The sequence below is a fragment of the Lissotriton helveticus genome, chromosome 2_2 (genome assembly GCF_964261635.1).
Source record: "Lissotriton helveticus chromosome 2_2, aLisHel1.1, whole genome shotgun sequence".
Lineage (NCBI taxonomy): Eukaryota > Metazoa > Chordata > Amphibia > Caudata > Salamandridae > Lissotriton > Lissotriton helveticus.
Genome location: NC_136060.1, coordinates 33,096,956 through 33,115,176, shown reverse-complemented (window position 1 = coordinate 33,115,176; position 18,221 = coordinate 33,096,956). Strand labels below are relative to the sequence as shown.

At 46.0% G+C, this 18,221-nt stretch overlaps 1 protein-coding gene across 8 annotated transcripts in view; it reads left to right on the top strand.

Annotated features, from left to right (window-relative positions):
• Positions 1–18,221, top strand: part of CFAP97 (cilia and flagella associated protein 97) — a 427,501-nt gene that overhangs the window by 161,660 nt on the left and 247,620 nt on the right. For all 8 annotated transcript variants that reach the window (XM_078678037.1, XM_078678036.1, XM_078678038.1 and 5 more), the window contains 2 exons: positions 5,279–6,137; positions 6,242–6,313. In XM_078678037.1, coding sequence (XP_078534163.1) covers positions 5,303–6,137; positions 6,242–6,313 — 907 coding nt within the window. In that variant the 5' untranslated portion in view covers positions 5,279–5,302. The remainder of the gene's footprint in view (positions 1–5,278; positions 6,138–6,241; positions 6,314–18,221) is intronic.

Below are 18,221 nucleotides of genomic sequence, written 5' to 3'. Positions count from 1 at the left end.
CAGCTGTAGATTGTCCAGATGTTTGAAGGCAATTGTTTCACAATGCTGTATTTGTAAAAATGTGCTGGTTATGCGTAACATACCAGAACTATCTCTGCTCAGCGGAAAGGAGGTGGTTAGATGGGCGGGCAAGTTCAGGGGTGGGGTTAGGAGGAAAGAATGGAACACAAACTCATGAGGCATAAGGAGATCATGTTCATGAAGTGCTTTTAAAGACTGCTTTGAAGGTCTTTAGTACAATTCGGGGTCGCTCTGTGTACTTTCAGAGTCAATAGACTACAATTTAGGTTGAGCATGTGCAACCAATTTTGTTAGAAATGTGTCTCCTCATTCCAAATTCAAGGGCATTGTCCCAGGCATTTTAGAGGGCTTAAGGCAGCAGGTATCCCACCTCACTGGGCTCCCTTCACGGAAGCAAAACAAAACCCACTTGTATTCATGGAGGGACGGGGGAACAAGCGCAAATCTACCCAAAATGCATACACACCTAGGTTTCATGAGTATGGAAGTATAAAGCAGACAGAACAGTGTCAGCTGTGGCAAGCAGAAGCAATCCTATTGCCACTAGACGTTAGCCTCAAAGTCACAATAAATCTCTACAGCCAGGAAGGGATTACCTTGGTGTACCCATGCCAACATTGGATGGCTTAAGACCATGTCCTAGCCAGGGATGTAACAAAGGACTGTACAGACCTTGTGTTGCACGGGGAGAGGGAGGGGGCGTAGGGGTTAGCAGGTATGATAACCTTGTATCGTCCAAGTCAACTAAACCCCTTTCAAGGGCAACAGTGACACAGGATGGCAAAAAGAACATGAACCTTGAAGGTAACTTTACTTTAGGTGCGAAGCCTAGGGAGTCGTGAAAGAATGTGATGGGGACACATGAAAGGACGCCTCTTGCCCAGTTTTGCGGTTGAGGAGCTCAAGATGTCCCTCACACTTATGTTTTAAGTGCCGGAAGTGGGCAACAGCAAACCGGACTCAGTTTCGCTGTTCTACAGAACGCAAAGGATGGACAGACAGACCCCGGCATTTATTTAGTCGTCCCATTCATGTACACAAGTGAACTACAGTACTGGTCTAGTCAAAAGAAAGCAGCCCCCCTCCCCCCATGCCACCCAGCAGAGGCATTTGACTTCACTTCACCCTGAACAAAAAGTCATGCTGACCTCATTTCCGCGCGCACTGTTTGAAGGTTGCGACCTCTTGAACAGCCCCTCATTGCAAACAGACTAGAAGTGACTTTCGTAGAGGAAGGCGGAAAAAGAGCCTGTGAGAGTTTGGTATTCCAGGAAGAGGCAAGTCCATGTTGGTGCGTTAGATGCCCGCTGGGCAAGCTTTAGACTGGTGGGCTTCCAACCTGTGTCATAACTCCTCGTGTGTAGTGAGAGGGACACGTTAGGAGTCTAAGAAGCAATGCAGTGCATTCCATTCTGCAAGTGTCACACGCGCACCTAGAGGTGTACATGTACCTCAACCAAAATGCACCTATCAATTCTATCATCCTAATAAGGATGAGAGTTTGAACCAGCTCACTGGGATTCGCCTCAGGACAACAAACTCAAACTATACCAACACTTCCGGATGATTAAAGCCACACATTCTCCAGATGAAGGCTAAACAACTAATATCGAGTTTATGCAATCTCTACTCTGCTTTTTTTTTTTTAAAGACAAAAAATGGTGTGAACCCCCCAGCTAGGGGGATAGTCATTTGCATTCGAAGCAGCAGAAAGTCTCTGGTTTAATGCAGCCCAGGGCTACATGTCACTTAATAGGGCCCTAAAGCAGCCCTCCCATCCCACAGTATACAAATGATTACATACATAAATACAATGGCGTGGATTGCTCTCATACTGGCATTTACAAGTATTCCTTTCAGAGCGGCTGGGAGAGCTACTTGGTTTCTGAGGACACGGCCCCCGGAGATCAATCGCCCTCGGGAGCAAAAATGATTCTGTGCCATGTTTATTGGGCGTCTCGGTATTAACCATTACCCAGCTTTATGACAGGCGACAGCTTACACGCAAAGGTTCTTTTAAAGTTTGAAACTAAAGGTCCTCTTGTTAAAGAGGGAATCTGTCCAGCCAACATTTATTAAATCCGACAAACTCCTCTGTGTGACCTCTAGGGCGGCCTAAAACTGAACGCGAGGAAGAGTAGGGCCATTCGATATCTCACAATGATGACCCAACATGCCGGCAACCGGGACTGTACAGAAAGGAAGGACTTTCTGCAGTTGCACAAACCTGTCGGGCACTAAGAATAAAAGCAAAGGTTTGGGACATTTTAATATCACACTACATCAACGGGTGGCTGGAACCTCACCTCGGAGGGATACTGGGTGCACAAGATAAACAGCAGAATAAAATGGGGATTTTGGTGGCAGGTTGCAGTTTCTCCAAGCACGCTCAGGGGATGCAATAACATATAAAGGAAATGTAGCTTATCCGACATTAGATTTTAGGGCCAGAGCTTAATTAGCAGAAATTTTGGGTGAGCAGTTCAGGCTCCATAAAGTGTTTACTGTCACATCAGCAAACAACAAAATACCAGTTTTAGTGTGCCTAGTAGTCTGGATGCACTAAAGCATATCAAAAGTGATGGGTGGAATGCTTGAATTAATCTCAGCCACCAGTATTTCCTCAGGCCGCATCCCAGCCCAATATTATTTTGCATAAGTACTTCATCTTTTGCTTTTTGGTATACTGTAGTAGTCTGGATGGCCAGTCTCTACATAGTCCCCGCTTTGACCTTGTATTATTGCCACTTGCCATTGTAGGTCATTTTCTCAAAGGGACGAAAAAGCTGACTGCAGAGCGCAGGGAGGCCAGTCGGGGGGGGATTCAACAATTTATATAAATCCTGCTTAACTGTAGACCACGGGGAAGTAGGAAAAGGTGGGTAGTGGTAAGGCCGCAGGGGTTGGGCGGATGGAGAATTGTTGTCACTCCCACAGTGAGAACAGGGTTAACAGGTGTGGTTGGTGTCATGGGAAAGGTCGGGAGGGCTGGTGTGACAGGGGGAACAGTAGGATGGGCAGTGGGGGCAGGAGCGGTGGTGGTAGCGGGGCATGCGGGGTATGAGGTGTCAGGGCAGGGTACATTGGGGCATATGCAGGAGGACTTTCTAGCATGGTATCAAGCAAGGAATCACTTTCTTCTCCTCCCTCTATATGGACCTTTCCTTTTTCTTCACGGGCTAGATAAAATTTTTGTACTTGGCCCCATGCTCCCCATCCGCTATTTCTACCGATTTTGTTATTCGATTTTGTAAACTTTCTCTGGCGTGGTCGGCCATTGACATACGTTCTTGTTTTCTTTCTTGCGCCTTCTGTTTTCTAGCTCTCTGTTCTATCTCTTTCCTCCAAAATCGGACAGATTCAAACATGGGCGGGCGGGGTTTTCTTTTAATTAATTGTTCCTCTAAGTGGCGAGGACTTGGGAGTCAAAGGAGCCATAAAGTGGCCACTGTAACTCCACGTTACTTTTCTTGGTGTATATCACCCAAAACGAGGAAAACATTATGGCAGAAGGGCCATATTTAATATACATGGTGTGGCCAGGAGTTCCTTCTGGAGGAAGCGAGCAGGCCTCCTCCAGCTGGGAGTCCTGCGTACACATACAACATAGCCTCTTGAATTTACCACTGACCGGCATGCTTTTAAACAGATAACAGACACCAGCGGGTTCCTAAAACTCACCTCGCTTGCTTGTCTTTTGCAAAGGACAATAATTCATACAGATTTCATACAGAACAGACACCAGCGGGTTTTAAAATTCACCTCGCTTGCTTGGCTTTGGCAAAAGTCAATAATAAATTGGCTTTTGTGAAAGTCAATAACAGAATCATACAGACTTGGTGGATGATCAGTCCACCCTTACCTTACAGGGGTAGTTCTCTTCTGCAGACGTAGGGCTGTGTCCTGCTCCAGAAATTATTTGCTAGGGGACTCCAGCGAGAAGGCGGTCAAGTGGCCCAGACCGGGTGGGGAGGAACAACGGGTGAGTCGTTCGGTCTACCGGAATATAACAAGAATCCTTGGGTAGGGCGCCTCCGTCGAACTCTCTCCGTGCACCGCCTCACGTCCACCGGGCCTGACCTCCCTACTCGTGGAGTCCCTATTCGGGCCTCCATTTGAAGAACCGATTAACCCACTTACAGGGTCTCGGCGGTGGGGGAACCGCCCAAATCTTCCATACCCTTCATACGCAGTAAAAGGAGACACAGGAGCCTTCGTCTGCAGGAGGAACCCAGATTTATTTCAATAGCCCGGGCTATGGAACAGAGTCCCAAGCTAGTCAGAGACAAAACCCAGGAGGCTGCTACTTTACTCTGTAGCTTACATGCCTTTTATACATTTCTCATAACATTCTTTTGGCTGTCAGTCCATTGTCCAGTCAGGGCAGTGTTTGTAGTTGATAGCTTGATCAAGGCAATGCTTGTAGTTGGTGACCTGGTCAAGGCTTGGTACATAGAGCATTGTCCACTCTATGCTTGTAGTTGGTGACCTGGTCAAGGGCTTGGTACACAGAGCACTGTCCACTCTGCTTTGATCAGGGCTCTTTCTTTCAGGTCATTGTTCAATTACCTGATCAAAGCCTGGTCTTTCTAGTCATTTGTTTATTTACCCTGATTAGAGTCCAGCAGTCAGACCATTGTCTAGATAACCTGATCACTGTGTCAGGGATGTTTTATCAGGCTGGGAGCAGGAGAGGAAAAATGAATCATTCACTCGGGGTGAGGGCCATGTGGCTTTCTGATGAACTGAATAGAACAGGGGGTTGGGCGGGTGACGTTCCTGGGCAGAAATGCAGGCCTGCAAAAATGGATTTTTGTCGTGCTGATAGAATTTTCCTCGTACATCAGGAAAAACGTCCAGGTGGGTTCTGTGAAAGTGTTTCCCACGAGATGGCAATGCAAAACCAATGGAGTCCTGTTAAAAATGATTGTTGATTGAAAAATTATTTTCCTCACTTGCCTTATGTCAGTTAAAGCTTGATGGGTCGCGAACGTTTATCATCCTTAAAATTGGGTTGTGGTTCTAAACACTTTGGGGCGCACCGTTCAACAACATCTTAACCAACGGGCAAATACTTTTTTAACCTGTATAGATTATGATTTTTTGAGGAACTTGAAAATGAGCATCACCATAACATTTGTGCATAAACTACTTTCAATAAGTGTTCAATTTTTGCTTCTTTATTTACAGTAAATATCAAGGTTTGTGTTATGTTACTGTAATTACTTTTAATTTTAACTTTTCTTTTAACGTACAGGTTTTCTTATGAGTGTTTCCCATCATGAACCAATTTGAAGACTTATCAGATGATAATGAAGTGGATCATGCTTTTTTTGATAGTGATGCTGATGAAGTAGCAAAAAAAGGAGAAAATAACGGTATAGAAACTTCAAAGCAAAATGGGCCTCGAGCCAAAGATGACACATGGAATAATAAACTTCATTATAAAGCAGCATTGGAATCACAGAAAGAGTCTTCGAGTGAGGAGGAGAGAGAGAAACCACAGGCACATATCCTACTTGATGGACCAAATGCAGCAAGTGATTCTTCATCAATTGGGCCAAGACCTGAAAGTGCACATAGTTCTCGAAAAAACCCTTCACAAAGCTTAGAAATGCACACAACTATACCCACTGGAATTCCTGAAATAAGGCGAGAGTATGAGGATAGTTATTACACCGATGAGGAGGACAGTAGTGATGAAGGCAAGGCTCGGAGATACAGATCAAAATCAGGGAAGCAATCTAGCAGTTTCAAAAAGATTACTGGTAAAAAGAAAACTCATTTCAGTTCATCATCCTCCAGTTCAGAAGCTGAAAGTTCAGACTCTGCGAGCTGCAACTCCGAGCCCTCTTACTCCAAGACCAAAATAAAACATACTACTTCTGGTTTGTCTCACTGTTCTTCAGAGCGTAGTTCCAAATCTGCGGTAAAGAGATCAGAAAGGAATAAAAAGATTCAAGACCACCACGACGAATCGGAGGATACAGTGACTGACGTAACACCACTGTCTACTCCGGACATCAGTCCTATTCAGTCTTTTGATCTTGCAGCTACAAATGAAATGAAGAAAAAGATAATAAAACGACAAGAAAATGTGAGCCAGGAGATTTGTGGTATGTTTTCTTCAAAAATACATTTTTACAGATGCTCTCTTGAAGTCCGAGTTAGAGAAGAAAGAATTAACACCCAATCTATTTTTTATAATCTTCCCTCGTAGATCCTGACTCGGAACATAAATATAATCAAAAAGCCCTTCATGATGCAATGGATTTAAATCAACTTTTGAAAGGTATGTAATGAAAATTAAGTACAGTTTGTATGTAGATCATATGTTACTGTGCATCAAGAGGTTAGTGTTCTACATTCAGAAATGCAGTGCATTTTCCAGTTTGCGAGCACCCTGACTTTACTTTTGTAGAGCACACACATTATCAAAAAAATAAAAAGTGACTTGCAAGCAGAGATGTCCTAAGACTGCTGGGCCCTGTACTGAAATGCTTGACAGCACTAGGAGTGTGAGGTTCCTCAAGGGTTGTTCCAAGAAGACGTGATCCATGGCAGCGTGGTTTGTCGGACTCACATTTGAACCATTCGATTATAATTCCCGACTATGCTGCCTTATAATATGCTTGGGAACCTGGGAGTTCTAGGCCTCCTGTAGCCTTTTATTGTAGTAATTTGAGAGAGCTCTAATCTCCAGCCTTACACCATATCATTTTCAACATAGCCTGGCGGATACGTTTGAAAAAAATCCCTCTCTATGGACAACAGGAGAGCCTGAAACAAATACAAGACTCTAGGGAGGAATTTTTTAAAAATTCTATTTATTCAGCCTAACCACAAGAAGAACAAGTCTCTATGTATTGACATCTTTTCTGACCCCCTCAACAACGGGATTGGAATATTGAATTTGTATAATTGATATCTGTGACTGGTAATTTTCAATTCCTATGTATTTGATATAGGTCTTGGACCAGTGGAAAAGATAATTTCTGAATTACATAGGTTGGTGTTGAGAAATTGATTTTATTTCCATGTTTATTTTGTAACCAGAGAGTAGTTAAAGATTTTGGTGCTGAGCTAGTAATTGGGGCAGGGAGGATTCAGGATCATCTAGAGTAAGTAGGACATTGCCTGCATAAAGTGAGATTTTGGGTTAATCCTGGCCAAATGTGATCACCTTTTTTAAAAAAAATGTTTATTAGGTTTTATGCATAACATGGAACAGCTGCCACATACCTTGCAGCAGGTAGAGACTTGCTGTGACATGCTGCACATGCGAAAACCATTTATCGACCAATATAACCAGCAGCAGCAACGCGCATGTCAATCTTATACCAAACAAAACGTCTTAACAAAACAAACAATCTTGTGAGGCTGTAAGGAAGAAATCAGGAGTCAAGTCACGTATGAGGAGAGAGGGACGCCAACTAGGTGTGGAAAAACAAATAGTTTGTATGGTCATGTAACATGAGGGCGAGGGGGAGGGGGAGAGAGGGGCCCCAGCCTAGGAAGGGACATGTAATGGAGCCGTGATCGATACAGGGGAGGCAAGCGTGCGTGTTCAGGGATGTAGAACATGTTGATCAGAATACTGTGAAATTCAATAGCCCTCACATGCTGCATTGGAGACATTCACCCCTGCGCCTGCCAACATGCGCACCTCCGATTGGCAAATTGGTAATTACCGGCTCAAAGGGGGCTTGCATCATAGCTGGCTTCCACATTAAGCAGTAAGTTCTCCCGACGTTCGCCGGATTATATCACCTTCATGCTCCATCTATTTAAAGAGAGAACAGCAGGTGTGACATCGGGAAAACTCGTTGAGTGCCACTTGCCAGTGAGAATTCTTTGGGTCTCTGTGACAATTTAATGAGATAGTATCCCATTGGCTTACTGAAACTGGCCATTACTAGGTTTATAAAACCCATTTCCGTCATTGTTTGTGTTGTAAAGGACTAATTCGAAGGCTTTTTCTGCACATAAGGAGATCAGTATTGCAGAATGTTTTTCTTCTTGTGTCTTTGAAGTCCGATTGACCGTCTACCTTATATGTCATGGGTTTGTCTGGTAAGGAGGACACCTGCATGGTCTGTATGGATTAGGTTTGGCAAAATCTTATTTAAGTTTCTGGCAACACCTTGCGTAGGTTTTCGTATTTGTTAAGAAGAGCTGTTGAACTGTACAAGGCACATAAATGAAGATTACAAATGTGTGACAATCTAATGGATGATGACGTCTTCCTTCATTGCAGATGTTTCTCATTTGTAGGTAGTAATAGGTTCAAATATGTTTTGTAGAAACTACCAGTTAAGCATTCTGATCACAAGGCTTTGTTACTTTTTAATGATTTTATAGTGTGTCTGATCTCTTCTGGTTATAGGGGCTTCTCAGATCTCCTTACACTCTCTTGAGAACTGTTGGCAAACTGAACTACTGGGCTTGGGAGCACTTTACTTTGGTGTAGAGAATTTATAAAAGTTCTCCAATTCTTCCAGTTTATCGCTGTATCCTTTGTTTCATCAGCATGAGATCTAATTACTTTTTTTTTAATCTATTTTTTATTATTTTAACTTTTGCACCACATACTGTGTACCAAACATTCATTGCATACTATCAATCAGACAAACAGCAGATCATTGTCATTAATTTGAAAGTTGATTGACTAGCTCAATCTTTAGCATTATAAGCATCTGCATCATTGTCATATGTTGGTTACCATCCTTTTTCCACTGTACAGATAAACATGTGAACCCCTGGAATGCTGACACAAAGTTGATACATTTCTAATGAAACAAGTTGCACAGAGGCAAATAGTTTCTGACAATGCACAATGACCATATGTGCCATCTGCTTGCTGAGTAGACCCACTATATAGTCTTAATTGCCCGTCAAGAATCCCAGGGTGCCGATGGCCACCATTTTGACCCGGCGTAGGAAAGCCAGTCCTGAAGTAGAGAGCTCAAAACTAGTCCAATCGGTGTACTCCACCCTAGCTCCACAGGTATCGGAGTTCATGGTGCCCTTAAATGCACAGTTGTTTCTTAAGGGGCCCGTGAAATATAGCCTGCAAGAAGGATGGATGTGGCTTCCAATGGAGAGAACCTAGAGTTCACAGTAGAGCGACCACCATCTTGGCTGTCCAGGCGATGCTTCTTTCCCCAGTCGTCTTGCAACATTGATGCAGATTTTATGGGCAACAGGCCTGTGACAAGATCCATAGTTGTTGCTGGTGGTGGTTGACCTCTTTTATGCTTCTCAGTGCTTGGTGAGCATCCATACCAATTGTGATTGGGTATTGCCATTTTAAAGTGGCAAGACTGTGCTGAATTAAGAGAAGTAGTCTTCTATCTGAACTCGAAATAAGGGATTGACAGTTTCTGATTAGTTCTCATTGTATTCTGGTTTCTGTTCTCGTGTCCAACATTGACTGTTTCACATGCTTGCGCTGAGACCCAGTGGTGGGTAGACCATATAGGTTGGGTCCATGTTCTTTTCTTTGCTGTAACCGCCAGCATGTCTGAAACCAATGTTTTGAAATCAATGCTGTCCTGAAGCCAATGTAGTGTTGTTAGTCTGGGCCCATTAGAGATACTGGTGTCGCTCTGTCACTACTGCTACAATTAATAAATACAGTCATCATATGCACTGGAACTGAGAATAAGTATTGACTGTGAGGAGCAGTGTGGCTCACCGATTAGAGCGGCAGACCCTGAGGCTGAGGTCTGGCCCGGGACCAGGGTTCAATTCCCGACGCGGCAGGGTCTTGGGCTCAATGTCCACGGACTTGATAATTCTCGCCTCGGTGCAATACTCTAATCATGGGTCCCACTCTGCAACTCTGGGCAATAGCTTGCTTAATCTCCACAACGGCCCCGAAAGCGCTAGGATGCCTGGCTTCACCTTGGGGGTGCCCAGTAGGGGGCATCTCACAGGTAAAGCCAGGAAGGGTTCCACAGCGGTATACAGCGCCAGGATGCCTGAAAGGTGATAGTGCGCTTTACAAGTATACATACATTTACATTTACATTTACACTGGCACTTCTCCAACATATGACCTCAGTGGGTATGCTTTGTAGATTCTACACAGGTGCACAGTTGCTGTGCTGGATCTGTGTAGGCAAAGTGAACAGCAAATACGTTCACTGCGCCCCAGGTGTGGTAATGTAATATTTTGGCGTGCCTGAGCTGGCAAGTCTGTCTGGCTAAAGTAATTAACCCTTTTGTCTTGTTTTAATACCATAGGTGGTTGGACTCAAACCGAGAGGTCGCTATAGAAGTAACTTGAATTTAAGTGCTCGGCCTTTTAATAGTTGTACCCGACTTTACTTGTTTTATTGAATCTGACTTCTTGTGCTCTGTGTTTAGCATTTCAATCTGCTCCTTACTTTGGGGGATTTTATGTTTAAAATCTTCTTGTTTGCGCCATAGACTATTGTTGGTTCTCGAGGAGAGCTACTAATCAGGTAGTAGGGGGAAGTCTACAAGAGCTCCAAGCCCTTTAAACGGCATTGAGAACGCGGACGTGCTCGCTATAGAAATAAATTGAATTTTAGCGCTCTGCCTAATAATAGTTGTACTCGACTTCACTTGTTTTATTGAATACGATTTCCTTATTCTTTGTTTTTAGCATTGCAATTTTTACTTTACTTTGGGGATATTATATTTAAAATGTTCTGGTTTGCGCCATAGTCTTTTGTTGGTTCTCAGATAGGGGGACCAATTAGGTAGTAGGGTGAAGAGTCTGCAAGCGCTCCAAGCCCTTTAAATGGCAGTGGGAACACGAACACGCAGCGGGACAGCCGCTGGTGTATCTAAGGCAAGCTCCTCTGTGCCCGGCAGGGGCTAGTTACCATGCCGAAAATATATCTTTTATTAGCATTTGCATTATTATTACACAGTACATTCTTATGTTGTCACGGGCACACATGAGGAACATCATAACACAAATCACACATATGTGGAGCAGTTTGATTACATCGCATAGTTATAGTCTGTTCAGATCCTAATAAAGAACGCTTAATTTTTTATACATGTCTCTCTGTCTCATTCCAACCCCCATGAAGTGTCCCGCGTGGTCCAGATTATTTGAGTAATAGGGGCCAGCCTGTGACTGTGTAATCCTCCCCACCAACCCCCCACACCCACAACTGAATACAGTCTTTTCTATCATGTCTGGCAAATTCCCTTTCGGTATAGCTACTTGTCATTTAATCTCACAGTCCTAGTCTATTCATTATCCGAGAGATCCTATCTGGGCCTTCTCCCCGCCTCCTGCCTACCCTCTAATCCGCTTCTTTCTTGCACACTGCCATCCTCATCTTCATTTATTTCACTGTCCTATGTTGTTCGCTAGTTCACCCAACATCATCCTCCATGCCCGCATGTCATCCTCCAACCTTTCATCCCTCCTGGTCTGTTGCATTCTGAGCACCTCGGCCGTCGCCCATTCTGTCATGTCTCGTTTCCATTGCATCATTACGGGCGGTCGACAGCTCAGCCATATTATGGCAATCCGTCTTTTTGCCAGCACTAATCCCAGGCGGACAAATCTCCTGCTGAAACCTTTATTTTTAAGTCTAGGCAGCAGGCCTAGCAGCCCCACCTGAATCTCTCCTGCTGTTTCCCATCCCGTCACTCGTCGTGGCGCAGTCAGGACATCCGTCTAGAAGTCGTGTAATTCTGGGCAAGACCAGACCATATGAATGAATTCCGCGTCTGCTTCGCCGCATCCAGGGCATTGCCCTGAACGCTCCGGATAAATCTTATGTAGCATCTTGGGTGACAAATACACCTGGTGTATGTAATTATATTGAATTAATTTAAACCTCACATTCGCGCTCACCTGCTTCACCCCTTCATGCATTTGAACCCAGTCTTTCTCAACAATGGGGTTCCCCGTCAGGGCCTCCCATCCCGTCTTTACTGGCAATGTCCTAACTGCCCTGTCTTCTCGGATTGCCCTGTAAAGATGTGAGGTCAGTATACTCCCTTGAACCATGATTATCAGGGTGTGCAACACCTTAGAGACCGGAGGTTCATCTGGAAACATGGGCCACAACTCCCTCGCCACTTGTGCTATTTTCCAATATATACCTAGGTCAAAAGTTTCTATCGCCTGCTCGCGGGTAATGTGCTGATTATTATTAAAAAGGTTCCCCATATTCAGGCAGCCCGCCTCGCACCACCTCTGCGTCGACATAGTTGCAGATATCTGCCGAAAAGCAACATACTCAGCGTTCTTTTCACCACTTTCCGGACTAGCAATTCCCATATCCCCGCCATGTGTCAAACAATATAGGGACTAATCCCTGGCACCCGTGCTCCCAACATTAACAACTCTGGCAATTCCCTGCCACCAAGAGTCCTCGCCAGCAGGGACTTTTCCCAATTATCATCCCTGCCAAGCCAATGTTCCGCATGTTGTAGCTGCGAGGCCGAATAATACTATTTCTAACACAGGACTTCCAGACCCCCGGTCTGCCGTGTTCTCTGCAAAGTGGTTAAGCTGACCCTTTTGCGCTTGGGTCCCCAAATTAAGTTAATCAATAACTTATCCAATGTAATAAAAAAAAGGCGATGAATCCGATAGAAAGAATGTTGCATCGCATACAGGCATCTGGGCAAAACCACCATTTTAATCCGGGCTATCCTCCCCATAAGAGACAGGGGCTGCTCTCGCCAAAAACGCACTTACCCTGCAACCCTTCTACTACTTTACTTATGTTGAGGTTTAGGTACTGTTCAGCTGACTCTGCCAGTCTGACCCCTAGGTATGTAGGCACAGTTCTCACCCATAGGAGCCCCACCTCTAGCAATTCTTCTTCTGGGATTGCAGTCAGTCTCCCTAATGGGATCATTTTAGTTTTTCCACGATTAATCCGCAGCCCCGATACATGGCCAAACCACTCCAGGGCATCCAGCAAATTTGGGATAGCTTGCAGAGGGTCCCGAACGTACACCAAGGTGTCATCCGCATACATAGACACCACATGGTTAGTCCCCCCCAGCTTAATCCCGAAGACCTCCAGCTCTCCTCGTAGGAGCGCTGTTAAAGGCTCCATAGCCATGGCAAAAGTAATGGCGACTGGGGACAGCCCTGTCTGGTACTATGTTGCAACTGAAACGCCCCTGACACCCTCCCACCCAATTTAATCCTAGCACTGGGTTCTGCTTATAGCATCCGCGTTCATTGTCGACATTGTTCTCCGACCCCTCGTACCTGCAATACTTCCCAGAGGTATTCCCATCCTACGGAATCGAACGCTTGTTCGATATCCAACAGCGCCAGAGCGCAATCTTCCTGTCGTGGTGCGGGCGAATGCCATACATGAGCTAACCTCTTTAGGTTAAGAGTTGTATTGCGTTTAGGGATAAATCACACCTGATCCGGATGTATTAGCCTCTGCATGTATGGTTGTAATCATGCTGCCATGATCCCACTGAGGATCTTCATATCTATATTTAACCTTTTCAGCGCGACCACGATTCCCCCTCCGGTGCTGGGCCCTAATAAAAACGGGCGTGGTCATGACGGAACGGTTCCGTCATGAGCACAGCTCAACCGTAGCTCATGACGGAACCGTTCCGTCATGAGCATCGAAGGGGTTAATTGGGAAACTGGTCTATATGATCCCGGAAGCTGGACGTCCCTGTCTACTTTAGTTAGCATCATCACTACCGCCTCATTGATAGAGGGCAGGAGTGTACGTTTTTAAAAAAAACACTTTTTATTATAATCCGCATTAAGAAGATACATTTCTTCCAGATGGTAATCTTACTTCATCAACGATTCCAACACTATACATTCCCAGTACAGTATTATAACAGTGTACATTATACCACGAATACTTCCAATACCCCGTCTATCCCACGCCTCCTCCCTTCTAGAAATCTTCATCTAAACTCTCATCTACCAGAACTCTTGGCGCTTCACACATATTTCCTCGGAACTCATTCCAGGCCCCCCAGATCTTGTTCTATTTCCCCGGGCAGCCATGATTAAGAAACACCGTCCGTTCTGCAGTCATTGCCAGATCCATGTCCATGCACCATGCGGTCAGTTTTGGTACCACCGCCGCCCCCCATTTCTGTGCAATGTTACGCTTTGCTACCGTTAACCCAAGAGTGGCACAATCCTGCATAGGGTGATTAAGATCATTTGGCTCCCAGATATTCAGCAAACATCTTCTGGGCACTGGTAAAAGTGACATCTCCCCCACCTGTGATATTGTTCTCATTATTTGTATCCAATAATCCATGATCTTCGGGCATTGCCATATGATATGGTAAAAAGTCCCTTCCGCCCCACATGCCCTTAAACAGTATGGATGTGACGCTCTGCCTATTTTATATAGGGTGAGTCTAGTGAAGTAGATTCGGTGCAGGATCTTGAGTTGTACCTGCCTAAGTCACGAGGGTATGCCCACCTCCCTCGGGGATGAAAGTGCCTCCTGCCAGTCCGAATCATCAAAGTCACCTACATCGCAGGACCACTTCCCTCTGAGCACTATCGTGGGGTCTGGGAGATTGTTAACCAGCTTCCGGTATGTGAATGAGGTAGCCCGCTTCTGCATATAGTCCGTTAATAGTCTGTCCCCCAAAGGCGAGGCTTTCTGGACCTCAGAACCCGGAGGTAGGGTCGTCAACAGTGCATGTTTTATTTGTGTGTATCGAAAGAGTTCGGTGGGCGCCAACTCATACTGTTGCTGAAGGTGTTCAAATGTCACAACCTTTCCCTTGCGCCACACATCTCCCACTGTGGAGATTCCAAGTGCATTCCATTGGGCAAAACCTTTACTATTCCTGAGCTGACCCAGCTGTTGCGTATCTCAAAGAGGGGGGAGTTGGGTTATAGTCCCCTGCCAACCCAGCTTCTTCTGCGCCTCATGCCATATGGTGACTGTCTGCTGTTTGGGTCCAATGAGGGATTTGGTGCGCTTTTTATCCTAAAAGGGGGGACAGTATCCCACCCACACCCAAAGCCACCCTGTCTGCTCTAAACGCCGGGTCTTCCTGAGGGGCATGTATCCACTGATTGATTATTTCCAATTGTGCCGCCCAGTGATACAACTGTATATTCGGGAGTGCCACCCCCCCATCGTACCAATTACGTACTAGCTTAGTCTCCGCTATGCACGCTGGTTTATGTCCCCAGAGCAAGTTGGAGACCTGGGCCTCTATTGCCTTGAAGTAGCTCGGGGGGACCGGTAATGGCATGTTTTCCAGCTCATATAAGAAACGAGGAAGCGCCATCATTTTAAATAGCGCCGCCTTCCCTAATAGCGTAAGTGGCAACGCCCCCCAGTGTGATGCGGCCCGTCGAGGCGCTCCAGTGGGGGCTGTAGGTTATGTTTACAGAAATCCGTGGAGTTGGCCGTAACATTGATCCCTAAATATTTGAACATGCCATCTGCGATCATGAGCGGACAGTTCTGGGGGAGCCGCGGTGGTGGGCCATGCAGCGCGTATAGTATAGATTTGGACCAATTGATGTGTATCCCGAAGCCCGCCCAAAGAGTTAAGAAATTCAAGAGGACCAGTATGGATCGTCTGGGAAGGGTTAGATACAGTAGGACGTCGTCTGCGTAAAGTGAAATGCGGTCTTCCCATTCACCCGTCCATCTGATTCCCTTTATCATTGGTTCCCAACGGATCCACGCCGCTAAGGGCTCGATGACCAGCGCGAAGAGCAGCGGCGACAGGAGACAACCATGGCGGGTGCCTCATGTCAATGGGAAGTCGTCAGATATGTACCTATTTACCGTCACATGAGCTATAGGTTTGGTGTAGAGCAGACGGACCCATGTAGAGAATTTAGGACCAAAGCCCAAGTGGCGAAGCACCGCAAACATGAATGGCCACTCTACCAAGTCGAATGCCATTCTTGCATCTAGGGAAAGTATGACCGCCAACTCCTGAAGATATGGCACACGTGCCATCACACCCTGCAGACGTGGCCGATTTAGTGCTGTACTTCTGCCCGGCATGAAGCCGGATTGGTCTGGGTGTATCAGAGTTGTTAGGTAAGGCATTAGTCTGATCGCCAACAGTTTTGCGAGGATTTTGGCCTCCGCATTAATCAGTGAGATTGGGCGATTTGAGGTACATTCATCTGCAGGTTTGCCCGATTTGAGTATTGCCACTATTGTGGCCGGTCCTTAGTCCGGTGGCAACTCACTCTTTTGACAAGTCATTATACATATGTAACAGGTGGGGGCCAACAGTTCCCATTGTTTTCTTATAGAGCTCGATGGGGATGCCATTAGGGCCTGCCGCTTTGCAGGACTGTATTGCGCCTATTGCCCCCTGTATTTCCTCTACTGTAAGATCCACCTCAAGTGCTAGAGCCGCTTCCGGAGAAAGCCGGGGCATGGCAATATCCTGGATATAGGTTAGTGCTTCCTCTACCGACATCTCAGAGGTGGGGGTATAAACCATTTGAAAATGATGCGCTAAAGCCTGCACTATGACCTGCGGGTCTGTTGTAATTTTCCCTTCACCGTCCTAATCCTTGCTATCCATTTGGTACTTTGTTCCCTTTTGTCTAGGCACGCCAGAAGCTTCCCAGCTCTATCTCCAAGCTCGTAAATCTTATGCTGGGTAGCCGTCAGACGCAACCTTGTCAGACCTTCTAGGTGTTTCCTCTGCTGCTGTTGTGCAAGCCGCAATTTCTGAGCTGTTACCAACGTAGGGTCACTAGTGTGTTGAGCCTCTGCTTCTAGCAACGCCAGCTCCAGGTCATGAAGGTCGTGCTGTTTCTCCCTTTTATGCCCCGTGACCGAGACAATGGCTTGCCCTCTAAGGACCGTTTTGTATGCTTTCCACAGAGTAGTTGGGGAATCGACCGACGCCTCATTCTCCCGAAATTAATGCTTTGTCGCTGCAAGAATCGCCTTTTTAATTTTGGGGACCTGTAAGTAGCTCGGGTAGATGGGATAAATGCGTCGCCTAACCTTGTGATAATGGGTGAATGTCAATAGCACTGGGGAGTGGTCGGAAATACCCCTGGGTTTTATTTCTGTACTGTCAATGTTCTGCAAGCAGTCTGCTGTAGTAAGAAAATAATCGATGCGGGACAGACTATTATGGGCCCCTGAGTGAAAGGTAAATTGCCGCGTCGTAGGATGGTGCCATCTCCATACATCCGTGAGCCCCATTGCCTCCAGAAAGCTCCCAAGACGAGACTCTCCTGCGGCATGTGTTTTTGCTGAGTGGCTGTCTAGGGTGTTGTCCATAATTGCATTGAGGTCCCCCCCGATCAGCAACTCCCCTTCTGGAAGGTCAAGCAGGAATTTACTGAATGCTGGGAGTGTCACTGCTTGAAGGGCAGGGGAACGTACATAGAGACTATGTTTAGGGACCGTCCTTCCCATTGACCTATAACGGCTGCAAAGCGGCCGTAATTGTCCGATTTTGTGTCTAGCACTATTAATGGGGATTGATTTTTAATTAAAATACCCACTCCCCTTGAGCAAGATGAAAACTTCGAGTGTACTAACATTTTAAATCCCCATCTGTCCATAGCCTTACATGCCACACCAGTGAGGTGCGTTTCCTGCAATAGGGCCACCGTTGATGAATGTCGTTTCAGGCATTGCAGGACTAAACCCCTCTTCATTTTGTCCCCCAAACCATGAACGTTCTACGTAAGCATAGACAGAGGAGTTACTTGAAATGTAGGGTGTCCTGTGGGATCAGGGGTAGCTGAAACCTGTGCTGCCGTGATGGGTGAAGTATGTGTGATGAGGTATGGAATAGAATATGTATCTCAAGTGCTGGGAAGAGCTGAACAAGGCCTTGTATCTGAAAACTTTGCTGAACAATAGTACAAAGAGCGAACGTTGTTGGAGAAACAGAACTGTCCTTCCGTCCCATACCTGCGCCCTCTGCACTATGAAAAAGAAAACTAAGTACATTAAAATCCAAACATACCAACCCAGTTCCCCTCCCCCCCCCCCCTCCCTGCCTCCCTGCCGGACGGTCTCAGAACTGCCCGCCCCCATAACTTAGCAGAGTGCTTAGTCCCAACCCCAAAAAGTACTTGCATGTCGGGGGCAAGAAGTCCAAGGACTGGCGTAGTCCCTCCCTCCCCCCAAAGACTTCTTCAGCTTAGCGTCCAAATCAAGGTCCGCTGCAGGCTGTCTGGTCCACTCCCACACTTTGTATTCATCTTGTAGGATCACGGACTTCGCCCA